Source organism: Callorhinus ursinus, unplaced genomic scaffold (assembly GCF_003265705.2).
Source record: "Callorhinus ursinus isolate GAN/ISIS: 27379988/994484 unplaced genomic scaffold, GSC_fseal_2.0 scaffold14, whole genome shotgun sequence".
Classification (NCBI taxonomy): domain Eukaryota; kingdom Metazoa; phylum Chordata; class Mammalia; order Carnivora; family Otariidae; genus Callorhinus; species Callorhinus ursinus.
Window position 1 is genome coordinate 46,260,026 of NW_027397076.1, and position 26,019 is coordinate 46,286,044.

Consider the following 26,019-nt stretch of genomic DNA (forward strand, 5'->3'; position numbering starts at 1 on the left):
CGGGTACTAGTCCCGCCGGGTCGGGTGGCGGGAAAGGCTGCGGCGCGGCGCGTGAGGGCTGCTGGCTCCGCAGGGATCCTGAGGACCGGCGGGGAGCGGGTGAGTGTGTGGGAGAGAGGGCTCTAGGGGACAGCGTCCTTTCGGAGGCGCGGGGGCACTGTCGAGAGGCGCTGAGCCCGGTTTCCCGCCACTGGCTTTCAAGGCAGGGGGCGGGGCTTGCGCGATAGATGCGCACGCGCAATCCTCCACCCGGAGTCCTGAGTAGGTGCCGCGGCATTCCGCTTTCGCCTGAGAAGCTCCTGCTTTGTCCCCGCGCTTCTTTGTACAGGTGGTCCTCGCGCAGGGGTGGGGCTGTGATGGGAAGTGCCTTGGAACCCCTAAGGTAGGAACAGAAAGTTCCCGGGCATTTCCACTTTGGAACTTTCCATCCAGTTCAAACACGAAGAAACAAGTGCAGCTTGGTGGCCCAAGCAGGAGTCGGAATTCAGAATTCGTTTGACTTAAATCTTGGGTTTTTATAGAATGGATTTCTCATTCCCTTCCCTCCTTTCTCTCGGGTGTCAGGCTTGAGGATACAGCCCTTGCTTGGGTTTGTTAGCTGGACTGGCAGCTGCTAATTAAGCTCCTTCCCTTGGGTCTCAGTTCTTTACTCTGCCCTTCGTACTGCCACTAGTTAAAAAGTCAGTTTGGTCATTTCAGATTAAATTTAAAATTCCTCTTTGGCCACCCACAGTCAGGTTTAAATCCTTAGGTGGCGTCCATGGCCCTTCACAGTCTGATCCTCTCAGCCTCATTTTCTAAAGCTCCCTAACGTTTTTCCCGTGTCATGCCCTCGAATCCCAGCCACTTGGAAGGGGTGTGTCTGCGTTGTGTTCTTTCAGCCTTGGTACCTACGCTCCTGCTGTTCCCTCTGCTTGAAGTTCTGGCCACTTCTCTGCCAAATGAACTTCTCTTTCAGGACTGAGCTCACTTGTCCCTCTGAAAACATCTATTTCCAGCCCCCACCTCCCTGGCCAAAGTAGTCACTTCTTCCTTTGTGTTCTGAAGTATTGTACCTCCTTCTATTATCAGTGTCACTGATACCAGTAAAAAGTTCCTAAGCTCCTAACAGGTATTGTGCACTGTGCTCAGTGACAGGTGAACAGAGATGAATAGGACAGAGTTGCTGACCTTAAGGAACTCACAGTCTGGATGGAAAAACACATGTAAATGAGTCCTCTGGAGTTACTGGGTGACAAAGGAGTCTGGCCTGGCTTCCTAAGTCCTCTCACATTGTACCCCCTTGAGTAAGCTTATTTACTGCCACAGTTTCACACACCTTCTTGTATTCTGATGCCTCCATATCTCCAGCTCCAACCTTTCCTCCCTCAGTTTCAGGACTTGTCTGCTTCAGTTTCAGTTTAGAAACCATTTTTTGATCATTCACATTGTGCTGGTCACAATGATTCCTGATCTCAAGGAGTTTATAATTTAGATCAGTTGTTAACAGGATAGTGAGTTAGAATCACCAGATGAGCATTTTCAAAGCACTCTAATCCAGGCCCCACCCTCTGCAAGTTCAGATTCTGTAACTAGACTGAAAATTCAGAGATGAGTAAGAACTACTTTTGCCCTCAGGGAATCTAAGGCTAAGGGAGGGAGACAGACATTTCAAACAATCTGTTTAAATATGACATATAACATCTGTATATGCCATGATGGAAGTATATTTACAGCACAAAGTAGACATAAAGGAGAAAGAGGTCCCTTCCGGGATGGAAAAGTTGGGAGGAAGTACCATTTGGGCAGAGTCTTAAAAGATGAAAGGATAGACTGTGGGGCATTCAGGACAGAAGAGTAACTTGAGAGAGCAGCTTAAAGGTAACCAGCAGGGAGATTATGAAGGACCTTGTATTGTAGGCATTTGAAGCTGCTGAAACTTTAGTTTTGTAGTGCATGCTGTAGTAAATGATTCAGATAGTACTAAAGTGAAAAGTAAATATTTCCTCCTATTGTAGCTCCCTCCCCATTCTCCCCAGAGACAATCACCATGAAGTTTCTTATGTGTCCGTTGAAGGGTTTCAAGCAGGGTAGTTATATGGCCAAATCTAGTAACCATTTTGTGAATAGATTTAAGGGAACAACGCTGGAAGCAGAAAAGGAGGTTAGGAGGTGGTTGAGTAACCTAAGCTAGAGATATTCAGGGTCTGAACGAAGGCAGTAGCAATGGGGATTTATAGGGGTTGGATAGGAGAGCTTAAGGAAGTAGAATTAGCCTGAGTTAATGACTTGAGGTATCTAGGATGACACCTAGCTTTCTATGTGAATGACTACATAGATAGTGTCAGTCCTTAAAGAGATCCAAAATAGAAGTAGAGACAAATTTAGGGGGAAGATACTCCATTTTGGACATGTTTAACGTGAGGTATCAATGAAACATAAAGATAGAGAATGCTGTTCGGTAGTGGAATGTGAGATTGACACCATTGGAGCTCAGTATGGCAAGAGTACAGATTTGCTGGCTAATGACTCAGAGATAGTAGCTGAAGACATGGGAATGGATGAGTTTGCCCAAGGAGGCTGTGTAGAATAAGACAGGAAGGGAACCGAAGATGAAGGCCTATGGACATCTGTGCTTGAGAAGGAGAAGCCAATATGGCATCAAAGAAAGATTTTGTTTTATGTTGGGTTTTTTCCTCCCTGAGATGGAAGAGCTTTGAGCAACTTATATGGGTTGATACAAAGAGAAGATTGGAAACAAATGAGAAATGAGGGACAACTGGGGCACCTGGCTGGCTCAGTCGGTAGGGCATGTGACTCTTGATCTCAGGGTGGGGAGTTCGAGTCCCACGTTGGGTGTAAAGATTACTTAAAAAAAAATAAAATCTTAAAAAAAAAAAAGAAATGAGGAACAACCAACTAGGGGACAGGAAGTGATTGATAAATCACAAATGGAGGGCTTAGATTAGAAGCAGAGAAGTCTGGGTGGGCATTTGAAATATGTATGTTTTTAGGCTTGGGTGGAGAAAGTTGAAAGAGTTCTTCCTTGTCTGATGACTGACCTTAGTTGTTCCTCAGAGGAAGGGGGCAGAGACACCGGCTGAAAGGTCTGAGAAGCAGTGGAGTAGAGGGGCTTGAGGATAACCGTGAAAGCTAGAAACAGTTCGTCCTTGGGAAAGAGAAGAGGAAGTGGGCCAGGAACACTGAAAAAGATTGGCTGGGCCAGGCTGAGGGCCCTGCTCAGGTTGGAGACTACACAGTAGTTGTGTATCATTCTGCAGGGTTTGGTTTTCTTCAGCAAATCTAAGTGAGGATTTAAGTTCAAGAGTCTAGAAAGTGGATGGTTGGACTGATCTGAGGTTGGGATCTTTTGCAGGGTTGAATGCAACGAAAGGAAAAAGATTGACACCTCACAGAGAGTGATATGTAGTGATACAATAGCAGGTTATGTGGTACTGCTTGTGTGACCCCAGTTTGATCATTTTGTTTTTCAGCTCAAAAATCTTCAATGACTTCTTGGTTTTTGTTTAAATCCTTGAATCGGTAGACAAAGACAAGGTTGTCCCATAAAATCAGTTCCAACCCCTCCTTTCTTCTGCTGTCCTCTTAGTTTCAGCTACCCAAATTGTTTCCCCCTCTGCTCTTGCTCTGGTAGTTCTCTGCCTAAACGCCCCACCTCCTCTCAGCTGCGTGAACACTATGGAGCCTTCAAAGGCCCCGATCTAGTCACACGTCCTCTGACCAAACGTCCTTGACCACTTTCACCTGGAAAGAACCCTAGTTTGTCAAAATATTTTTTTCAGTATCACTTAATTAGAGCTTATACTGATTGTCTTTTACCTTACTTCTTTTCTATTAGGTGGGTTTTATTTCTGCAACTATATTTCTTAAATTTCTTTAGCACCTGTGCAACATTTATCTTTTCTTTGCTTTGGGGGCTCATCATAAGCATTTAGTGACTGATCATAGAGTCCAGTAGGCAGAGAGGAAATTTACATTTTGAGATTTCTTACTTTGTGCTCAGCATTCAGTGAAGTGCCTGGTATCAGTGCTTCTCAAACTATCTTGGTAAAGGACCAGGTAGGTTCCCCCCCCACCCCGCACCAAGGTGTTACAAATCAGTACTTTCTTTCTTTCTTCCCCCCCACCACGTTTACTGAGTTATAATTGACATATAAAGTACTTTTTTTTTAAAACACTTTGGTAAAACACTGGAACTATGTAATTACTAATGATAAACAATTAAGATAGTACTAAAGTGAAAGACAAATGAGATAAATGTTTCTCCTACCCCAGACACCCCCATTCTCCCCAGAGATAATCACGAAGTTTTTTATGTATCCATTGAACGGTTTTAGGTAGGGTGGTTATATGGTCAAATCTGGTAACCATATTATGGATAGACTTACCTAAGGCAGGGAAAGAGGTTAGGAAGCAGTTGAATAATCTAAGCTAGAGATACGCAGGGCCTGAACTAAATTAAATTAGTAGAAAAATAGCATGAAAAAAACATACAGAATATAGAGTTTTAAAAATTACTAGGTTCAAGGGGCTCCTGGGTGGCGCAGTTGGTTGAGCAGCTGACTCTTGGTTTCAGCTTGGGTCATGATCTCGGGGTCTTGGGATTGAGCCCCGCGTTGGACTCTCCCTCTGCCTGTCCCTGATCGCTCTCTCTCTCAAATAGATAAATCTTTTAAAAAATTACTAGATTCAACAAACATTAACTCTTACCTTGCTGTAAGATGTTCTAAATGCTTATGCTTCGTGTCTATACTTAATGCAGACCAGCAGTTTGTGGACCAGCAGTGGTCCACATACCATGCTTTGAGTAGCACTGCTTTCCATGCATGATCTCATTTAAACTTCTTCTCAGTATACTGACAAGGAAACTGAAGTTTAGGTTAAGCCACAAACTCAAGATCACCAATTTAGTATTGGACAGAACTGGAATCCAAATGCCAAATGTCATTCTTTTCATACTAGTGATTCTCAAAGCTGGTTCTTAGAGTTGGTTTGGGGCGGAGTTTTTTGTTTGGCTTTATTTTGTTTTCAAGAAGTGAGTTAATTTTCTATTTCCAATAGCAAGTGTATTTAATATTTTCTCCTTTGTTTTTATTTGGTTCTTGCATTTTGAGGCCTACAAGTATTAATTTCAGAGGAATATTGCTTCGTTTGAACCACCTGGTAGTTAGTTGAGTGGGAAAAGTAACTAACATCCCTTTAAATGTCTGCTGAGTCTAAGATGTTTGACAAAGTTCCCATCTGTCTATGATGAACTGTGAAAGTAAAATATAATTAGTTTTTTCATAAATTCTAGTTATCAAATTTAATGGACTGTATTTTATCCTTAGATTTTGTTCTTAGTTTTTTTGTTTTTTATGTTTAAATGGAAAATAGAATATATAGTAATTGCGTGGGATTTTTTTGTAACAGCTTTATTGAGATATAATTTACAGTGCAGACCATAAAATTCACCCTTTTAAAGGGTGCAGTCCCCAGAGTTGTATGACCATTAGCACTAACATTAGAGTATTTTCAACCCGTCCCCCAAAGATACCCTATATGTACCTGCTAGCAGTATTCTACCTCTCCTTCTCCCAGGCCCTGGCAACCACTAATCTACTTTGTGTCTATATGGGTTTGCCTATTCTGGACATTGCATATAAATGGAATCATACAGTATGTAACCTTTTGTATTTGTCTTCTTTCACTGAAAATAATGTTCTCAAGTTTCATCCATATTGTAGCATGTATCAGCACTTTGTTCCTTTTCATTGTCAAATATTCCATTGTATAGATATACCACTTTTTGTTTATCTGTTCATCAGTTGATGGACATTTGGGTTTTTTCCCACATTGTGACTATTATAAATAATGTTGCTATGAACATTCACGTACATGTTTCTGTGTGGACTACTTTTTATTTCTCTCAGATAAATAACTAAGAGTGGAATTGCTGGGTCTTAGAATAACTCTGTGTTTAACATTTTGAGGAATTGCCTAACTATTTTCCATAGCAGCTGAACCATTTTGTAGTCAGCAATATGTGAGGGGTGTGTATGTGTAAGTGTCCTTCCTTAAGTTACAAAATGTAATGTTGGCAACCTTATGTTAGTCATCCTAAAGTAAGGAACAAAAAAGTAAAGACCCACCTATGAAATCCAGACCTTTGGAAACCACTGCATTTCACAAAACAAACAAAAAAACCCCAGAAACCTGTCCAGGAGTTTATTGATGAAAAAAAAGAATTTCTTTCTTTTCAGTTGGTTCTTTGGCAAGCCAGAATGGCTGGTTTTCCTGTTTTGCCTCTGTTGTGAGTGAAAGAGGCAGCATGGGGGGGAATCGCTTTCAAAGCAGAAAATCCAGGAAGTGTAATAAAATGCTTTTATTAAAACAAAGAGAAATTACAGACTTGCATTTATTCTGTCCCATGCCTGGAAATAGCACATGCGGTTTCTCCTTTTCCCTCTGTGCAGGAGGAAAAGATTTATTGGAGGTTACTACAGTGAGACCCCACTGTCTTGTCTGTGCATCAGAATTAACTTTTTTTTTGAGATTTTTATTTATTCATTCATTTGAAAGAGAAAGTGATGCACACTCATGAGCAGGGGGAGGGGCAGAGGGAGAGGGAGAAGCAGACCCCCTGCTGAGCAGGGAGCCCCACTCGGGCTGGATCCCAGGAACCCAGAATCATGACCTGAGCTGAAGGCAGATGCTTAAGCTACTGAGCCACCCAGGCACCCCTGAATACCTTTATTTTTAAATACAAGATGTATCTTTTTTTTTTTTAAGATTTTATTTATTTATTTGACAGAGAGAGACAGAGAGAGAGGGAACACAAGCAGGGGGAGTGGGAGAGGGAGAAGCAGGCCTCCCGCTGAGCAGGGAGCTCGACTTTGGGGCTCAAGCCCAGGACACTGGGATCATGACCTGAGCCGAAGGCAGACGCTTAACGACTGAGCCACCCAGGTGCCCCCTACAAGATGTATCTTTATTATTAATTTCCAAGATCCCTCTTCTGCTTCAAATCATTCACATTTTTATGAGTTGTTATTGTGAACTTTCTACTTTATGTGCCCTTTTTTATTTTTATTTTTTTAAGATTTGAGAGAGAGAGAGTGAGTGAGCAGGAGGCAGGGGAGGGGCAGAGGGAGAGAGAGAATCTCAAGCAGACTCCCCACTGAGCAGGCAGCCTGACACAGGGCTCAGACCCAAGACCCCAAGACCCCAAGATCATGACCTGAGCCAAAATCAAGAGTTGGCTCCTTAACTGACTGAGCCACCCAGGCGCCCCTGTGTGCCCTTTTTTTAATGTAAGCTTTTGAATTTTAGTGTGCAGTTAGTTTTTATAGGACATATTATTTATTGATATTCTCAAGTTTTCCTAGCTGTTTCTCAGGCGTGGGATATTTGGCTTGTTTCCAAGCCTTTACCATTAAAGATAACTCATCTATAGGGCGTCTGGGTGGCTCAGTTGTTAAACGTCTGCCTTCAGCTTAGGTCATGGTCCCAGGGTCCTGGGATCGAGTCCCACATCGGGCTCCCTGCTCGGCAGGAAGCCTGCTTCTCCCTTTCCCACTCCCCCTGCTTGTGTTCCTGCTCTCACTATCTCTTTCTCTGTCAAATAAATAAATAAAATCCTTAAAAAAAAAAAGTCAACTCATCTATAAACATCTTCCTGAAGTGTTCATTCTCTCTGAGCCTCTGTTTCTTCATCTGTAAAATGGAAATGATTGTATCTATCACGTACAACTGTTGTGAGGTTCAAAGTGTAATAAAGCTATGAAAGCATTTTATAAACTAAATGTACTCGGAAGAGGTATTATATTTGTTTTTGTGTAAGTGATTTCCTCTCTTTTTTGAATTGCTTTCTTGGGTTATAATCTCCAGAATGGGCTCACTGGTTCAGAGGTTATGACCCAGGACAATCCGTTAATTCAAAATTAATTCATTCAGCAAATATGTAGTACATGCTCACTATAGGCATGTTCTAGGCATTGAGGAGTACAGCACTAAACAGTAAAATGAAACATTGGCCTCAGGGAGCTTTCCTTTTGTTGGGCTGGTTTATGACTTTTAATATTTTTTTAAATATTTTTTATTAATTTATTTGACACAGAACGAGAGAGACAGAGAGCAAGCACAAGCAGGGGGAACAGCAGGCAGGGGAGAAGCAGGCTCCCTGCTGAGCAGGGAGCCCGATGTGGGGCTCAATCCAGGACCTTGGGATCACGACCTGAGCCGAAGGCAGCCGCTTAACTGACTGAGCCACCCAGGTCCCCCGACTTTTAATATTTTTTTAAGATTTTATTTATTTATTTGACAGAGAGACACAATGAGAGAGGGAACACAAGCAGGGGGAGTGGGAGAGGGAGAAGCAGGCTTCCCGCCGAGCAGGGAGCCCGGTGCGGGGCTCGATCCCAGGACCCTGGGATCATGACCTGAGCCGAAGGCAGACGCTTAACGACTGAGCCACCCAGGTACCCCTGTTAGTGGGGTTTTAACAAAGTGTTTGTTTTTATTTTTAATACCCCTATCTTTTTTTTTTTTAAGATTTTATTTATTTATTTGACAGACACAGCGAGAGAGGAAACACAAGCAGGGGGAGTGGGGGAGAGAGAAGCAGGCTTCCCGCAGAGCAGGGAGCCCGATGCGGGGCTCGATCCCAGGACCCCGGGATCATGACCTGAGCCAAAGGCAGACACTTAACGACCGAGCCACCCAGGCGCCCCATTAATATCCCTATCTTTAATATCCTTACCAGTCAAGATGGCTTCTCCAGGGGCGCCTGGGTGGCTCAGTTGGTTAGGCGACTGCCTTCGGCTCAGGTCATGATCCTGGAGTCCCTGGATCGAGTCCTGCATCAGGCTCCCTGCTCAGCAGGGGGTCTGCTTCTCCCTCTGACCCTCTTCCCTCTCGTGCTCTCTATCTCTCATTCTCTCTCTCAAATAAATAAATAAAATCTTTAAAAAAAAAAGTTGAAATATTAAAAAAAAAAAAAAAGATGGCTTCTCCAGTTTGGGGGGATATATACTGGTACGTGAAATCATGAAGCATGGGAACCACTGATTTTTATTTTAACCTTGTATTATCCATCTGCGCTTACAACGTGCTGTGATATAACTTAACTGGATTCTCACAATACAATAACCATATAATGGAAGTGGGGTAGGTATCTGTCAGTTCAGGTCCTCCAGGGAGCCGGCACTGAGTGGAGAGAGGAGTGCTTGTGATAGACCAAGAAGGGAGCGAGTTTGGGAGCAGCAAGAGGCTCAGCCCACAGGGCTGATCTGCCAGTCTCAGCCGAGCCAGTGAGAAACTCAGAAGCAAGGCTTGACTGGTAGAGGAGTCCTTGTTGGATAGAAATGGCTAGGACCAAGGACCCCTGTGCTTATCATTTTTCGAGGGGGTGCCCAGGAAGCACAGTGCCGGGGTGGGTCCTGGAGTTACTGTCAGCGAGTCACATTCTTTGCAGCTGAATGACAAGCTCTTTTTTTTTTTTTAAGATTTTATTTGTTTGTCAGAGAGAGAGCACAAGCAGGGGGAACGGCAGGCAGAGGGAGAAGCAGGCTCCCCACTGAGCAGGGAGCCCAATGTAGGACTCAATCCCAGAACCGTTGGATCATGACCTGAGTCGAAGGCAGATGCTCAACTAACTGAGCCACCCAGGCACCCCAACAAGCTCGTTCTTGATGAGAAATCTCTGAGCGGTCACCTCCATGGCTGCCGCAGCATCTTTTCTGTGACTGCCTTGGTGAAGAATGGAGAAGGAGGCAGGGAAGCCAAGACCCTGACCCCACCTTGTGACCATTGTCCTATTCTTTGTGTTAGTTTTTACTGAATGATTCTCAAATGAAAGAAATTGAGTGCATTTGGAAATCATAAGCCAATCAGATTATAAGTAGTCTAGGAGAGGAAGATGAGACCAGACAGACAAAGTGAGTAGCTTCTAGTTAAATGAATGAAAAGAGTGAACTCTTTTTCTGTCCCTGGATGATTTTTTAATAGCACGTTTCCACCTGGAATGGCTGAAACACCTGTGAGAGCTGTTTGATTCCAGTTCTAATGAATAGGCCCAAGATTGCTAGCTTGCTTCATGACCTGAGAGCTTTACAATAGGTCATCTGACCCATTTCTTCCTCTGCTTTGCCTGTTGCTCTCTGGTTTTGTCAAAACTGCAGGTCGGAGGGGGGCGGGGGGACCATAAAACTCCAGGGGATTAGAATCTGAAGTCCTGGGTCTCTTAACATAACCTCTTCCCTTCTCAAGTCTGCAAGGACCACTCCTTTCCCATCTCCTTTCCCCTCCCCCTCTTAGTTTGGTAGCCAGGTAACAGGTAGCTGTTACTACTTCGTTATTTTTGCCTTTCAGGTAAAGTGACGTTTTGAAAGCAGATGTCTGAGTACTCTGCTGGGGCCACTTTTACAAACTGAATCTTTACATAGCATTGGTCTACAAACTACAAATGGATAGGGGAAGGGGAGCTGGGAGTGTATGAGGTTGTTTGTCTGAGCCTCCCAGCCATGGCTTTGTCTCTGTTAGAAAACTTTATCCTGGGCGCCTGGGTAGCTCAGTTGGTTGGGTGACTGCCTTCGGCTCGGGTCATGATCCCGGAGTTCCGGGATCGAGTCCCACATTGGGCTTCCTGCTCGGCGGAGAGCCTGCTTTTCCCTCTGACCCAACCCCCTCTCATGTACTCTCTCTCATTCTCGCTCTCTCAAATAAATAAATAAATCTTTAAAAAAAAGAAAAAAAAGAAAACTTTATCCTGTCACACCTTTCAGTACCAGAGTGTGATGCTGGGTCTTACTTTAAGGAGGATGTGCTGACTCAGCATCTTTAGAGACCATTTTTGTCAGCTTCCTAGGCTGCCACTTGGAGAGAGCAGACAGGGAAGCCCTTCAGTCTGGGGTGTGTGTGTGTGTGTGTGCGCGTACGCCCATAAACACACCAGTGATCTATCTGAAAAAGCTGGATGTGTCTAAGGGGAGAATCAGAGATCCCACACACTGCACCTACCACACTGGAGTCCAGGTCTGAGGGGCTACAGGTCCCATGAGACAGGGCACTGAAGAGAAGTCTCCCTTCAGACTTCTGGTCCTTCGGTGTTTTACAGGCTCACTCTTGCTGGGCCGAGCATTCGGAAAGTAGATTAGCACTGGGTGAGGGTAGAAGGATAGCAGGTAGCCTAGAGAAGTAGACCAATTACATAAATGCAAGGAGATAACATCAGGCATTAAACCTTAGTCCTTTGGACACTGCCCATTTACTCTTGGGGAACAGGGGTGGAGTCAGGGGCTAGAGGTAGCCAAGGGACAGGGAAAGGTCTTTTCAGAGGAAGCTGCCAAGGGCTGAGAGCAGTGTAGCTGAATAACTAAGGGGCCGAGATTGACAGACATTCCCAGTTTTCCACAGGAACAGGTTAGTGAATGCAACGTGTTTGTGTGTGTCTGTGTTATTAGGGTCATGTTCTGAAACATCCAAGATTCAGGATCTCCTGGGGCGCCTGGGTGGCTCGGTCATTAAGCCTGCCTTTGGCTCAGGTCATGATCCCAGGGTCCTGGGATCGATCCCCACATCGGGCTCACTGCTCAGCGGGAAGCCTGCTGCTTCTCCCTCTCACACTCTCCCTGCTTGTGTTCCCTCTCTCGCTGTCTCTCTTTCTGTCAAATAAACAAATAAAAATCTTTAATAAAAAAAAAGATTCAGGATCTCCGCCTACCTGATTATCTGATGAGGGTTTAGGGATCTTAGTCAAAAGGGACAAGCCTCAGAAAAGGAAGATGGTTCTTCTGGGGAGAATGATGGGGAGTGTAACCGGTTCCTCTTTAATTCTTCTCCTCACCCATTCTGTTAGACACTAGCTTCTACTAAGAACCCCAAAATTTAAGAGTAACTTTGGGGAGGAGAGTGAAGGAACTTCCTCTCTGCATGCCCAGTGCCTCAGAAGCCTCCGGACTCCTAGGAATGTCAGATCCTAAGTAGAATCACTGTATGGTCCAAGCTGGGTTTCTTAGCCCTTGTGGTACATAGAGCTGTAACATGGTATGTGGAGGGGCTGTGGAAGGTGGAGGGGCCTTAAAGGAGCGGGAAACCCATTACCCCCTTCCTCCAGAAGGCTATGGAGCTCTCTGAGGGTGAAAGTCTCAGAGCTGATGCCTTTCTCTAACCAACCTTTCTTTCCATGCATTATCTTGACTCTGAAACAGACTGTTTCCATAGTTTTAGATCCAAGTTAGAATATGGAGCAGATGCTTAATTCTTAGGCTTGGAGTCTCCCTGGTTTTGATTAGGTAGAAGCCTTAATTTAAGCTTTCCCTGGTACTAGGAATAGCACTTTTGGTACTTTTGACAAAAGCGAAGCATTTGAGGACCTTGGCTGGAATACTCTGAGCATTAGGGTCCTGTTCTGTCCCCCTCTCCCTTGCATGGAGAGGCCCCTCCATGTGTTATCTTTCCCTGTCTCTGCAGGCCTCATCATTTCTGTGTCCTGTCTCCACCTACCTTATATCAGTCTCTCTTGGCTGGTTCACTGGTGTATGGACTTACACATGATGAATTGTGAACTTCTAGCCACATGTAGTGCCCTTGGGTACTTAGAGGGAGACACTTACCACAAGGAACCAGATTGCTTAGGTGAGTGCCTTTTTGAGGAAACAGGTAAAAACTTGCTTGAATTGAGGCGGTCTGTAGAATTTCTCAAGTCACGGGTATGACTAGCCTGTGGGCCGGGGTGGAGCTTCTTCTAGGGTTCCTTGTGTTTTTTCTGTCCCTGAAGAGAGTGTGAAGGATTTGATCCGCTACTTGAGGCACGAGGATGACACTCGCAATGTGCGGCAGCAGCTGGGGGCAGCGCAAATCCTGCAGAGTGACCTTCTACCCATCCTTACCCAACACCGCCAGGACAAGCCTCTTTTTGATGCTGTTATCAGGTTGATTCCCCAGCATTTTAACTTTTACCGTGCACCAGCCCTTGGTGTTTGAGCCAATAGATTTCAGCGTTTGACACTGGTGAGGAAACTGAACAACGTCTCCCTCCTTCATGGTCTCCCCAGGCTGATGGTGAACTTGACACAACCAGCCTTGCTCTGTTTTGGCAGTGTGCCCAAGGAGCCTAGCTTCCGGCATCATTTTCTGCAGGTGCTGGCATACTTGCAGGCCTACAAAGAGGTGAGGTTTTCCTTCAGAATCCCCGGGGCAGAAGTTGGGGGCAGTAGGGAAGGAGAGGGTGGGTGCCACTTAAGGTCCATTCCCCTATTTTATAGGCCTTTGCCAGTGAGAAAGCTTTTGGAGTCCTCAGTGAAACTTTATATGAGCTGCTGCAGCTGGTGAGTGAGGGTGCACCTGCCAGGATCCCGAGGGACTGTTGGTGCCTTGCTCCTCCTCTGGGCAGAGCGCCAGGCTGGTTGGTCATTGTCAGGACAGTGGAATTTGGAGATGTGGTCCCAGTCCTTGGAATACATAGCCCCATCCATTGTCTCTGGCCACCTCAGGACTTCTTGAACTCTTTTCTTCCTTCCTAATACTGGTTCTCCTCTGGGCCTCTGTCCTCTAGCCAGGGTAGATGCCGCCTGCCTTCCACAGGGAGTCTCTTCCTCTAACTGTCCTTCTGACTAGGGCTGGGAGGAACGGCAGGAGGAAGACAACTTGCTGATTGAACGGATCCTGCTGCTGGTCAGAAATATTCTCCATGTTCCAACTGACCTTGATCAGGAGAAGGTGAGAGGGCCTTGGGTTGTCTGCTTTCTTATGCTTGGTCAGGTTGAGCTGTGCTTTTTTGCTTTTCTGCCCTCTGGCAAGTCAGGGGGGGATCCTTGGTCAAGGAATGAGTTGGAGAACTTCAAGGCAGGGCAGTGGAAGTGAATGACCTCTCTTCCTCCCCTTATCACTCACTGCTCAGAGGATCGACGATGACGCCAGTGTCCATGACCAGCTTCTCTGGGCAATTCACCTCACTGGCCTGGATGACCTGCTTCTCTTTCTGGCCAGCTCGCCTGCTGAGCAACAGTGGAGCCTGCATGTGCTAGAGATTGTCTCCCTCATGTTTCGTGACCAGGTGAGAACCTGGCTTATTTCCCTAGTCCCTTCACCCATGTACTTTTCTGCTGTGTAGCCAGAATTACTCTTGAAATAGTGGCTGAATTACCTGGGAGCAGATGGGTGACAGAGTAGCCATGTCTTGAGTAGGGGGTACTTTCAGCAGTCCTGGTTCATTCACCCTCTCTGTTCCCACTAGGACTGAACCTAGAGCAAGGAATGGCCGTCCTTCTGACTCTTGCTCTTTGTTCCAAATCTAGAACCCTGAACAGCTGGCAGGGGTAGGACAGGGACGCTTAGTGCAGGAGCGGAGCACGGATGTGGCAGAACTGGAGGTGTTGCGCCAGCGAGAGATGGCAGAAAAGAAGACTCGAGCCCTTCAGCGAGGCAGCAGGTGAGTGGCAGGGAGGTGCCCTGCCTCTGTTCCCATCCCTTCCGTATGGAATGCTGAGGGCTTGGGCCAAAGGCTAACACAGTGGGGACCAGATAACATTTTGCAGTCATGATATGCTCTGATGTGCTGATGAGAGAGAATGGGGATAAAGCTTCCAGAGAATTGAGGAATCACCCTGGACTATTTTTTGTACTGCAGGCATTCTCGATTTGGGGGCTCCTACATTGTCCAGGGCTTGAAGTCCATTGGGGAGAGGGACCTCATCTTTCACAAAGGTCTCCACAATGTGAGTACGCTCCCCATTTGGGCTGGGAACATTGTGGAGTTGAGGATGCCTAAGGAAGGTAAGCAGGGGGGTGCCTGGCTGCCTCAGTCGGTGGCACATGCAACCCTTGATCTCAGGGTTGTGAGTTCGAGCCCCATGTTGGGTGTAGAGATTACTTAAAGATAAATCGTAAAATAGAAAAAAAGAAAGGTAAGCAAGCATCTCTGGACGTAAAGCGTCTTTGTTCTCGGGCTTAGAAAGTTGGAGACGGGAGCACCTGGGTGGTTCAGTCGGTTAAACATTTGCCTTCGGCTCAGGTCATCATCTCAGAGTCCTGGGATCAGGCCCTTCATTGGGTTCCCTGCTCAGTGGGGAGTCTGCTTCTCCCCTGCCCTCTGACCTTCCTTCCTGCTCGTGTGTGCGTGTGTGCTCTCGCACACTCTCTCTCATCTCAAAAAAAGGGGGGGGGGCACCTGGGTGGCTCAGTTGGTTAAGCGTCTGCCTTCAGCTCGGGTCATAATCCCGGGGTCCTGGGATTTAGTCCTGCATCTGGCTTGTCCCTCTCCCTCTGCTCCTTCCCCTCTTCGTGCACATGGGCTCGTTCTCTCTCTCTGTCTCTCAAATATTTAAGAAAGAAAGAAAATCTTTTTTTTTTTTAAAGATTTTATTTATTTATTTGAGAGAGAGAGAATGAGAGATAGAGAGCACGAGAGGGAAGAGGGTCAGAGGGAGAAGCAGACTCCCTGCTGAGCAGGGAGCCCGATGCGGGACTCGATCCCAGGACTCCAGGATCATGACCTGAGCCGAAAGCAGTTGCTTAACCAACTGAGCCACCCAGGCGCCCAGAAAGAAAGAAAATCTTAAAAAATAGAAAGAGGGGTGCCCCTGGGTGGCTCAGTCGTTAAGCGTCTGCCTTCGGCTCAGGTTATGTTCCCGGTGTCCTGGGATCAAGCCCCGCATCAGGCTCCCTGCTCAGCGGAAAGCCTGCTTCTCCCTCTCCCTCTCCCACTCCCCCTGCTTGTGTTCCCTCTCTCGGTCTGTCTCTGTCAAAAAATAAAGAAATAAAATCTTTAAAAAAAATAAAAAGAAAGTTGGAGACAATAGGAGAAATAGAGCCTCCGGCATTATTGTATTTACCTATATACTTAGTGCCAGAGGGAGAGAACCGTCTAAGAGTTTTTTCTGAGGAAACTGTAGCACTAGGGATGTGGAGAGAGCTGCAGGGGGAGGGTGGTGGTGAGGGGTAATTCTGACCCCCCAACCCACACTCCCAGCTCCAAAACTACAGTTCAGATTTGGGAAAGCAGCCCCGAAGGGTGCCTAAACGTCGCCAAGCTGCCCAGGAGCTATCTGTTCAGCGCCGCTCTGCCCTCAATGTGAGACTCTTCCTCAGAGACTTCTGCTCTGAGTTCCTGGAGAACTGTTATAATCGGCTCATGGGCTCGGTGAAGGTGAGAGCCTGGGAAAGATGGAATAGAGTGGTAATGGGGCCAGTGGTGGGTAAGAAGGGCAACTGGGGAGGATATGGGAGGTTGACCCCGGAGTGTGGACTAGTAGGCGGGCAGGGTATAGGGCACCCTTGAGAGATGGTGGGGATGTTGGGAGGCGTTGCGTTATTGGGACTATTTTAAAAAGGCTTAGAGAGGGACGCCTAGACAGCTCAGTTATAAGCATCTGCCTTCGGCTCAGGTCATGATCCCAGGGTCCTGGGATCGAGTTCCAAGTCGGGCTTCTTGCTCAGCGGGGAGCCTGCTTCTCACTCTGCCTGCCACTCCCCCTGCTTGTGCTCTCTCACTCTCTGACAAGTAAATAAATAAAATCTTAAAAAAAAAAAAGGCTTAGAGAAAGTCCCCAGAGGAAGGGGAGAGACCTAGGGAGAACAAGAGAGGGCTGGAAATTCTGAATCCTAGAATATTGTTACAGTGGTATCCAGGCTCTGTCCCATCATCCTATAGGACAAGGAGAAAGTTGGAAGCCCTGGGGTCATGGGGTGATCTTTTTTTCCTGGGCATTAGGATCACCTGCTGCGGGAGAAGGCTCAGCCGCATGATGAGACCTACTACATGTGGGCCTTGGCTTTCTTCATGGCCTTCAACCGAGCTGCCTCCTTCCGGCCAGGCCTGGTTTCTGAGACCCTCAGTGTCCGTACCTTCCACTTCATTGAACAGAACCTCACCAACTACTATGAGATGATGCTGACTGACCGCAAGGAAGCCGCATCCTGGGCACGGCGGTGAGTGGGATGAGAATTGGGGTCAGAGTGGGCATCTTGGCCAGGCTAGCAATCTGAGTGCCTGAATTCTGGGTGGTACTTTTCTTTCCTGTTTCAGGATTAAGGTGGTCAGGCTGGGGAGCAAGGACCAGCTGGGTCACAGTTTTTGATGGCACCATTTTTTGGAAGGGGTAGGGGTGGTACTGTTTGCACAAGCCCGTTTGTCCTCCATTTTTTCTCTATGTCTTGTCTCACAGGATGCACCTGGCCCTGAAGGCCTATCAGGAGCTGTTGGCCACAGTGAATGAGATGGACATGTCCCCGGATGAGGCTGTGAGGGAGAGCAGCCGCATCATCAAGAGTGAGGCCCTGGCCTGGTCTCTAATCCTGGCCTTTCCCATCTCTTGACCACAATCTCACTCCTTCCAGCCCTAACTTCATCCATCTCTCCCTTTCCCAAAGTTTCCAGACCAGTCCTTCCATTCCTTTCTCTTCCTCATTCCTAGACAACATTTTCTATGTGATGGAGTACCGAGAACTCTTCCTGGCACTCTTTCGAAAGTTTGATGAGAGATGCCAGCCACGCTCTTTCCTTCGTGACCTGGTGGAAACCACCCACCTCTTCCTCAAGATGTTGGAGCGGTTCTGTCGGAGCCGTGGGAACCTGGTGGTGCAGGTAAACCCTGGGATGTGGAAAGAGCCATAGGGAAAGGTGGGAAACAGGGAACTCTCCTCACATTTCTGCAGCTTGAGCTGACCTGTTAGAACTACTCTGAACTAAGGAGGGCAAGGAGTTTGTTGGTGTTGCTGTTGTGAGTCTACTATAGTTTCCTTCTTTCATTAAATTAATCTCCAGTGTAACATAAATATCCTAATTCATTCAGGAAACATTTACAAAACACCGATTAGGTGCAAAGCATATAAACTCTGGGGATTCATAATTTTAGAGTTAGTAATTATGCTGTGATCCTTTCTGGTTATACTTCATAAGCACTGTAGTGAGATGGAAGGAGCCCTAAGTTAAAAGCCAGGAGGTCTAGAATCTCATCCTATATTAGTAATTGTTAGGATAACTCAAGCTGCTCATGTCAGTCCCCAGATCTCTAAAGATGGGATTGTAATATAAGCCTGAAATGAAATAAAAAACTAAAAAGTCTTGGACAAGGGGCACCTGCCTGGCTCAGTCGGTGGAGTATGTGACTTTTTTTTTTTTTTTTTTAACATGTATTATTTGTTTCAGGGGTGCAGGTCTGTGATTCATCAGTCTTACACAATTTACAGCGCTCACCATAGTACATACCTTCCCAATGTCCATCACCCAGCCACCCCATCCCTCCCACCCCCTCCACTCCAGCAACCCTCAGTTTGTTTTCATGTCATCCTCATGGTAGCGCTAGGACCCGTGCACACAGTGGTGAAGCAGCTTGTTTGAGGTCTTGCTCGTGCCTAGTGTCAGTACTTAAATCCAGATCTGTTGGGCTCCGAAGCTCATGCTGCTAACCTTTGGTGTGTTATGAGTTTCTTGAATAGAGCGTGAACGTCAAGGGCCTCCTAGTCCATCCTATTTGCCTGTGCCCCAAACTGGTTCACAGCCTTGATGTGGGGGAGCAGGGGTGGGGTGCTGACTCTCATTTTCCTGCTTTTCAGGAGAAAAAAAATACAGGTTATGTGTACACAGTGCTTTGCATTTTACAAAGCCTTTTCATATCAAATTTCATATCCTCATAGCCAATCTGTTCATTCTGTAAACTTTTGCTTAAGATATCACTGCTTTGGGGAAATCCCTGACCGCAAGAAATAAGTCACGTCCTATTCCTGTGTTTTGCCATAGCATTTTATGCCCAGCCATATTCTCGTTCTTCCCCATACTGTAATATGTTACCTGTCCCCTCCACTGGACTGTGTGCTCCTCAAGGGCAGGGAAATAGACCGCTCACTCTTGCTTCCCTATTGTTTATGAATAGCACACAGTGGTCACTCTGTGACTGTCAAATTAATTAATTCAGGCCTCTAATGAATGAATGGAGGTGTTGATGGGAAAACGTCCTCTTAGATTTCCAGCCACCCTAACAACAGTTCTTTCTCCAAAGAACAAACGAAAGAAGAGAAAGAAGAAAAAGAAGGTCCTAGATCGGCCTGTTGCTTCTGGTGATGTCCCCTCTGGTGCAGGGGCACTAGAGGCTGTGTGGCCATCCCTGGCCGAGCAGCTACAGTGCTGTGCCCAGGTAGGTAGCTGCAGACGCCCTCCCTTTCCCGTGGGTAGTGCGCTGGTGGGCTGTCTGGGTTTCTCTCCTCTGTTCCCATAGCCTTAATCCCGCTCTAGGGTCCAGAGCTCAGTTTGGACTCCGTGGTTCCCTTTGATGCGGCTTCAGAGGTGTCTGTGGAAGAGCAGCGGGCAGAAGCCGTGGTGCGGATCCAAAACTGTCTGCTGGCTGGCCAGGGCCCACAGGCCCTGGCCCTTCTTAGGTCTGCCCGGTAAGAGCCCTGCGGGCCCCCCCCCGCCCCCGCATCGCCGTCCTCCTGGATCCAGCTCCTGGGCTTTTGGGGGCAGAGGGAGGCTTTCCCTGGTGGTCCAGGTTTCTTTGTCTTCCAAAGAGAGCAGTCCCATGAGAAGCACAGGGGCTCTGTACTGAGCACTGAGTCCTGGGCAGGTTTCGATTGGCATATTGGGGGTTGGGTTGTTCGTTTTTCTTTTATTTTTGAGAACTATCAGAAAGCACCATTAATTGGGGGAAAAAATACAAATAATTCTACTGGCTAAAGGTAATCAATCATCTTTAACATTTTGATGAGTCATCTTTCTTTTTTCCCTCCGTGTTATGTATAGACATACACAACTTTTTTTACAACAATGAAATATTGTACATCCTGTTTTATAGTATTTTTTTTTACTTCTCAGTGTATCATGAGCATCGTGTCTCATGAGATATAGTGCCATAATTGTTAATGGCAATGTGAAACGTACCTTTGTTCAACCAAGTGTGAGACACTTCGATTGTTTGCATTTTGTTCCGGCGGTGTGCAGTGTGGCTGATGAGGGAGGATTTCCCTAGAGTCTTTGTTTCATCTTTGAGGTAACAGTTTGCATTCTCTTCTTGGCTGACAGATGAGAGATGAGTCCAAACTCCTTTGCCCACCTCAAATTATAACTCAGATTCCCCCTGGCTAAGGTCTTTTTTCTCTCCGTGCTTCAGGGAGGTGTGGCCAGAAGGAGACGTGTTTGGCCCTCAAGACATTTCTGCAGAGGAAGAGATCCAGCTGCTGAAACAGATCTTCTGCGCCCCGCTTCCCCGTGAGTCTCCGTGTCCTTCACACCCCCTTCCTTCCAGCTCTCCTCTAGAACCAGCCTCGCAGAGACTCAGTAGTCCTCACTTTTTCTATAGGGCAGCAGGGGCCAGAGGAACGGGGGCCAGAGGAAGAGGAGGAGGAGGAGGAGGAGGAGGAGGAGGAGGAGTTGCAAGCAGTCCAGGTGTCAGAGAAAGAATTTAATTTCCTGGACTACCTGAAACGGTGCGCGGCCGAGCAGTCGCAGTCGGGCCCAGGGTGGAGACTGTAGGGCGGGGAGGATGAGCGGCGTCCTCCGTGTGCTGATACCCTTGCTCCCTCCTGTCCTGGCGCAGTTTTGCAAGCTCAGCTGTTGTGCGAGCCTGCGTGCTACTGCTGCGGAGCTATGGACAGAACAGCGCCCACACCAACCGCTGCGTGGTCAAGCTGCTGCACCGCCTGGCCCACGACCTCAGGATGGAGGGCCTGCTTTTCCAGCTCTCACTCTTCTGCCTCTTCAACCGGCTGCTCAGCGACCCGGCCGCCGGGGCCTACAAAGTGAGGACACAGCAAGCCGCGGGGCATCGAGAGGCGTAGCGAGTCCTAGGGTCACAAAGGATAGTGTTCAGGAGACAAAGGGTGCTGAGCGGTGCCGAGGGCTGAGAGGTGACAGAACGGTGAGGAAGCAGGCAGGCAGGCTGAGGGAGCTCGGGGCGGCTAGGAGAGTCTGAGTGAGGAGGGGCAGCCGGAAACAGGCAGAAAGTACCTAGAGGGCCTGGTTGATGTGTACGTTTAGGCCAGAGGTCGCACAGCAGCCTCCCTCGCCTGCAGGAGCTCGTGACTTTCGCCAAGTACATCCTGGGCAAGTTCTTTGCGTTGGCTGCAGTCAACCAGAAAGCCTTTGTGGAGCTGCTGTTTTGGAAGAACACAGCTGTGGTTCGAGAGATGGCCGAGGGCTATGGCTCTCTGGACGGCGGGTGAGCTTGAAGATGGGGACGGATGGGCAGTAGTGGGTGACACAGTCAGTGTCAAAGCTGGAGGAGCTTGCAGATCAGCTAGTCTTTCTTACCCTTTCATAGGTAAGAAAACAAGCCCCCAAGTGAAATGTTTTCCCTGAGATCACCCGCGAGAGGTAGTGGGACTGGATCCTAAGTCTCCTGTCTACTCCGGTTTCCTTCCTTCACCTGCCTTCGTGGGGGGCGGTCAGTTGGCAGTGGGGTGGCCCCTTAGAGTCCATATGTGCCCCGTCCCAAAATGTGCTGGGAAAATGAGGATTCATGGAAATGGTTGCCCTCTTTCCCTGTAGCTCAGCCCTTCTCCTTTTCCCATAATCCGCTCAGCCCTTGCTGTGTCAACTTCCAAAGGCCCAACCCAGAAAGTTTCTTCGTTTGACTTTTGCGGTCGTAAGTGGGAGGAGAATGAGGGAAAGGAAGCACACCGTAGGCCTCCGCTAGCTGGCTTGTCTGAGTTACCTGCGTTGCCCTTCTTGTTCCTTTTAGAGCTGACCAGAGAGGGCCTTTGGTCTCCTCTCTTGGGGCCAACATCCTACGTGCTCCCTTTCTCCTTTCCCCATTTAGGTCCTCCAGTCTCAAACCCCCTATGTGGAGCCCAGAGGAGGAGGCCCAGCTTCAGGAATTGTACCTTGCCCATAGGGATGTGGAAGGTATATGAGCCCTTGAGATCTGAAGATTTCTGAAGTGGGCAGCCTGAGCTCCAGGACCCCCTTTACTGCCTCACTCCCCCTCCCCCTTAGGTCAGGATGTGGTGGACATGATCTTGGCCCGCCTGAAAACCCCTCGAACACGCAAGCAGGTCATCCACCATCTGGTACGGCTGGGCCTGGCTGACAGCGTCAAGGACTTCCAAAGGTAAGAGGCGCATGCTCTGGAGGGCATTGAGATAGGGAGTCCTCCATTTGCTCCCTGGGCCCCCTCTTCCACTGACGCGTCCTTAAGCAGGAAAGGAACCCATATTGTACTGTGGACGGAAGATCAGGAGCTAGAGCTGCAGCGGCTGTTTGAGGAGTTCCGGGACTCAGATGGTAAGTGATGGCGGGGCTTCCGAGCCGCTGAGATGAGAGCCAAGCTGGGCGTGTCTTGCCCCTGCCTCCTGTTTCCGAGGAAGGCTTATCCTATCCCTTCCTTCCCTTTATTATATTTGTGGTGTCATTTGTGAGTGAATTGAATTAGCCTCTTTCCAGAGGCCTCTGCTCTCCTTCACTATTCCCTTCCCCCCTGTTGCTCTCGTATTTACACTTGCCCTCTTTGTAGACGTGCTGGGCCATATCATGAAGAATATCACGGCCAAACGCTCACGGGCCCGAATAGTGGAGAAGCTGCTGGCTCTGGGACTGGTGGCTGAGCGGCGGGAGCTGTATAAGAAACGCCGCAAGAAGTTGACACCCTCAGGCTTGGTAACAGTCTTTCACTGGCTCTGCAGGCTGCCCTCCACCCCACCCCCGAAGCGCTCCTCACAGGTAGCTCACCTGGATGGTTTTCCTGCCTTAGGCTCTTTCTGGCTAGGTCCCCCCAGTTTCCAGGGGTGGTGTCAGGAACCAGAGGACTCCACGCTGTTCCTCATCTTGTCCCCTTTTTTCATTTCCCACCCCACTGAATTTTAGCCTAACGGAGAGGAGTTCCGGAGAAATTTTTGCCAGGAAGATCTGGAAGGAGAAAACGGGCCAGAGGCAGAGAGTGGCAAGGAGGACGGGAAGGAGGAGGAGGCCTCAGAAGCAGAACAAGCCGAGGGTAGCTCAGGCCTTTCAACTGAGACCCTTGGGCAAAGCTTGTCCCAGGAAGGTGAGGACTTGGGTCGGGAAAGATGTCGCAGGTGGAGGGGTTGGCAATGGGAGCCCGCGGTAAGTTTCCCTCCCTCCCATAGGCTTCTCTGCTCCCCTTCTGTGGCTCCAGAGCTGTCTGATTCGAGCAGCGGACAATCGAGAAGAGGAGGGTGAGCGGATAAATGGCGGTTTCCAGGGCTGGGGTAGCAGAGGCTGCTGGACACGTGCCCGTGGGTGCTGGTCATGGGGTGGACCACCAGTTCTGGCTTTTGGTCTTCACCACATGACCATTGACCCTGTCCTAGGCTGCTCCCAGGCAGTGCCTTTGGTGCCACTGACGGAAGAAAATGAAGAAGCGATGGAAAATGAGCAGTTTCAACAGCTATTGCGCAAGCTTGGGGTTCGGCCTCCTGCCTCTGGGCAGGTAAACACCCCGGTTCCACTTTCAGCCACGGTGGTGTGTTGCTGCTACTTTACAGTACATGTCTTCCTCCTCATTGCAGTTGCCATCTCTGACTTCCTTTCTGGTCACCTCTGACGGAGGCTCCTACAGCACCCACCCTGTTCATGTTCTCTGGTCTCCCCATCCCCTACTCCACCTTCCGTGCTGCCCCCCAAGTTATCTTTCTAAAGTAGGGTTTTGAGTATATCACTCCCCTGTCCAGAGCACTGGGTGGTTCCCCACTGTTGGTGGGACAGAGTCCACAGCCTCTGAGTGGCATGCCTGGCCTTGGCCAGCCTTTACAGCTTCACGGCCACGCCACCCACACACCTCCCTTTCACCGTCGTCATCCTGGACGACTTTCCATACCTCCAGACAGCTGATCGTGCCAGTCCCTCCACTGGATGGCTCCGACCGCACATACAAGGTGACACTCACCTGTCACCCATCTTCCTGATGAACCTCCACTCAGCCTTCAAGAGTCAGTTCAGTTGTCCCCTCCTCAGAGAAGTGTCCCTATCACACCTTCAACCTCTGAAGTGAAAGTAGTAACTTTGGTAGCTGAGATTTGCTCATTCCCCTGATGTAGCCCCAATCCTGTGATGTTACAGTATGTTGGTTCTTTCTTCCACTAGATTGTGGGTTTCTTGAAAGCAGGGATCTTATCTGATTCACCTTTAGATCCCTGATATCCATTCATTGATTTATTTAATTAACAACTGAATTTCCGGGGCGCCTGGGTGGCTCAGTCGTTAAGTGTCTGCCTTCGGCTCGGGTTATGATCCCAGGGTCCTGGGATCAAGCCCCACATCGGGCTTTCTGCTCGACGGGAAGCCTGCTTCTCCCTCTCCCACTCCCCCTGCTTGTGTTCCCTCTCTCGCTGTGTCTCTCTCTGTCAAATGAATAAATAAAATCTTTAAAAAAAAAAAACAACTGAATTTCCTGGGAACCTTTGGATGTATCAGGCACTGTGCATATATTGGATAAATAATAAGAATTTACAGCCTTGGGCGCCTGGGTGGCTCAGTTGGTTAAGCGACTGCCTTCGGCTCAGGTCATGATCCTGGAGTCCCAGGATCGAGTCCCGCATCGGGCTCCCTGCTCGGCAGGGAGTCTGCTTCTCCCTCTGACCATCTTCCGTCTCGTGCTCTCTGTCTCTCATTCTCTCTCTTTCAAATAAATAAACAAAATCTTAAAAAAAAAAAAAGAATTTACAACCTTTGTGGATCTTCACCAATGTGGGATCGTATTTATTCAATGAATAACATCAAGATCTGGTGAACTAGAGTCTGCTCCTTTCCTGTTACTCCCATTTTCAACTTCTTTGCTTCTGTAGGAAACCTTCTGGAGAATTCCAGCTAAGCTGAGTCCTACCCAGCTCCGGAAGGTAGCGGCTTCTTTGAGTCAGCCAGAGGAGGAGGAAGAACTTCAGCCAGAACCAGAACCTAAAGTCCCCAGAGAGCAAGGCTCTGAAGAGGAGCACCAAAAGGAGCACCATACACAGGCCCTAAGGGCCCTCCTGCTAGCCCGAAAAAAGAAAGCCGGCCTGGTGTCCCCAGGGGGTCAGACCACTTACCTATTGGGTACTTACTATGGGCCAGCCATGTTGATCGAGAGGGCTGATAGGGTATTTTGAGAATATGAGGGCTCAGCTCCCTAATTCCATGCCTCTTATGGTCATTTCAGGGGAAGGGGCTGCTGGCAAGAAAGAACAGCTGAAAATGGCACCCAGGAAGCGACAACTGCTAGACAGTGATGAGGAACAGGATGAAGACGAGGGCAGGAGCAAAGGTAGGGAGTCGGACGGGGGTCTGCTTTTTCTTCTGACTTCTGGCACTTTTCTCAGTCCTGAAGATCAACGCCACTCCTCCACTTCCCCCTTAACATATTTAGATACTCTCTCTTCTCACCCCTGTCATTCCCCTAGCCCCAGAGTTGAGAGCTCCAGAAATCCAAAAGAAGAAACGGTTCCAGATTGAGGATGAAGATGAGAGCGACTGAAGACCTAGAAGCTTCGGGGAAGGGGTAGACGATTTTTAGGTGGGGAATTTAAGTCAGAGTTCAGAGGGTCACACGGGACCCAGAGACTCCTCTTACCAGACAGAAGCAGTAGAGTCCTGGGCTTCCCCGTGGATCTGCGGTTCAGGAAGTTCAGGGAGGGGCAGTGTCAGGCTCAGTCGTTAAGAGTCTGCCTTCGGCTCGGGTCATGATCCCAGGGTCCTGGGATCGAGCCCTGCATCGGGCTCCCTGCTCCGCGGGAAGCCTGCTTCTCCCTCTCCCACTCCCTCTGCTTGTGTTCCCTCTCTTGCTGTGTCTCTCTCTGTCAAATAAATAAATAAAAGGCAACAGCTGTTGGATTTCTCTGCAGTCACTCCTTGCTTCTCCCAGTTTTAGCAGAATGCCTCAGTAGCTCTCTGGGGACTTACTTCTCCTCTTCTAGGATCCATGGGTTAGTAGCGCCCCTTATCAAATAAATGGGAGAAGTGAGCAACAGATAGAAGGCACCTTGGACCCCTTTTGGCTTTCTGCTAGAGGTGGGTCACAGCACCAGATGAGGAGCTTTGTGACATGACGGATGGGGGTGTGGTACCATTTTTAAAAGACACCAGAAGCTCCCAGCCTTGTTTCTTTCCTGTGATCAACCCCT

The 26,019-nt window shown here is 48.2% G+C and overlaps 1 protein-coding gene and 1 long non-coding RNA gene across 6 annotated transcripts in view; one reads left to right on the top strand and one right to left on the bottom strand.

Moving 5' to 3' along the window:
• Window positions 1-25,720, top strand: TIMELESS (timeless circadian regulator). 4 transcript variants are annotated; one of them, XM_025883041.2, is made up of 29 exons: window positions 1-99; window positions 12,451-12,615; window positions 12,758-12,911; window positions 13,035-13,149; window positions 13,245-13,307; window positions 13,597-13,698; window positions 13,880-14,035; window positions 14,277-14,410; window positions 14,609-14,696; window positions 15,950-16,126; window positions 16,691-16,908; window positions 17,145-17,248; window positions 17,394-17,563; window positions 18,978-19,112; window positions 19,211-19,362; window positions 20,082-20,179; window positions 20,271-20,397; window positions 20,508-20,709; window positions 20,983-21,128; window positions 21,729-21,814; window positions 21,905-22,019; window positions 22,110-22,192; window positions 22,422-22,564; window positions 22,772-22,949; window positions 23,032-23,100; window positions 23,236-23,354; window positions 24,709-24,955; window positions 25,059-25,163; window positions 25,300-25,720. In XM_025883041.2, the coding sequence occupies exons 2-29, from the start codon at window positions 12,519-12,521 to the stop codon at window positions 25,371-25,373; spliced, it is 3,657 nt and encodes a 1,218-aa protein (XP_025738826.1). In that variant the 5' UTR covers window positions 1-99; window positions 12,451-12,518; the 3' UTR covers window positions 25,374-25,720. The 4 variants fall into 4 exon arrangements, with proteins under 4 accessions (XP_025738826.1, XP_073756922.1, XP_073756923.1 ...); XM_073900821.1 differs by having other exon boundaries at window positions 24,709-24,934; XM_073900822.1 differs by having other exon boundaries at window positions 19,328-19,362.
• LOC112832382 (uncharacterized) overlaps window positions 19,440-26,019 on the bottom strand; it is a 17,115-nt gene continuing 10,535 nt past the window's right edge. For both annotated transcript variants that reach the window (XR_012380777.1, XR_003210372.2), the window contains exons 3-5: window positions 20,918-25,692; window positions 20,390-20,754; window positions 19,440-20,125 (exon numbers count right to left, since the gene is read on the bottom strand). This is a non-coding gene — a long non-coding RNA (uncharacterized lncRNA). The remainder of the gene's footprint in view (window positions 20,126-20,389; window positions 20,755-20,917; window positions 25,693-26,019) is intronic.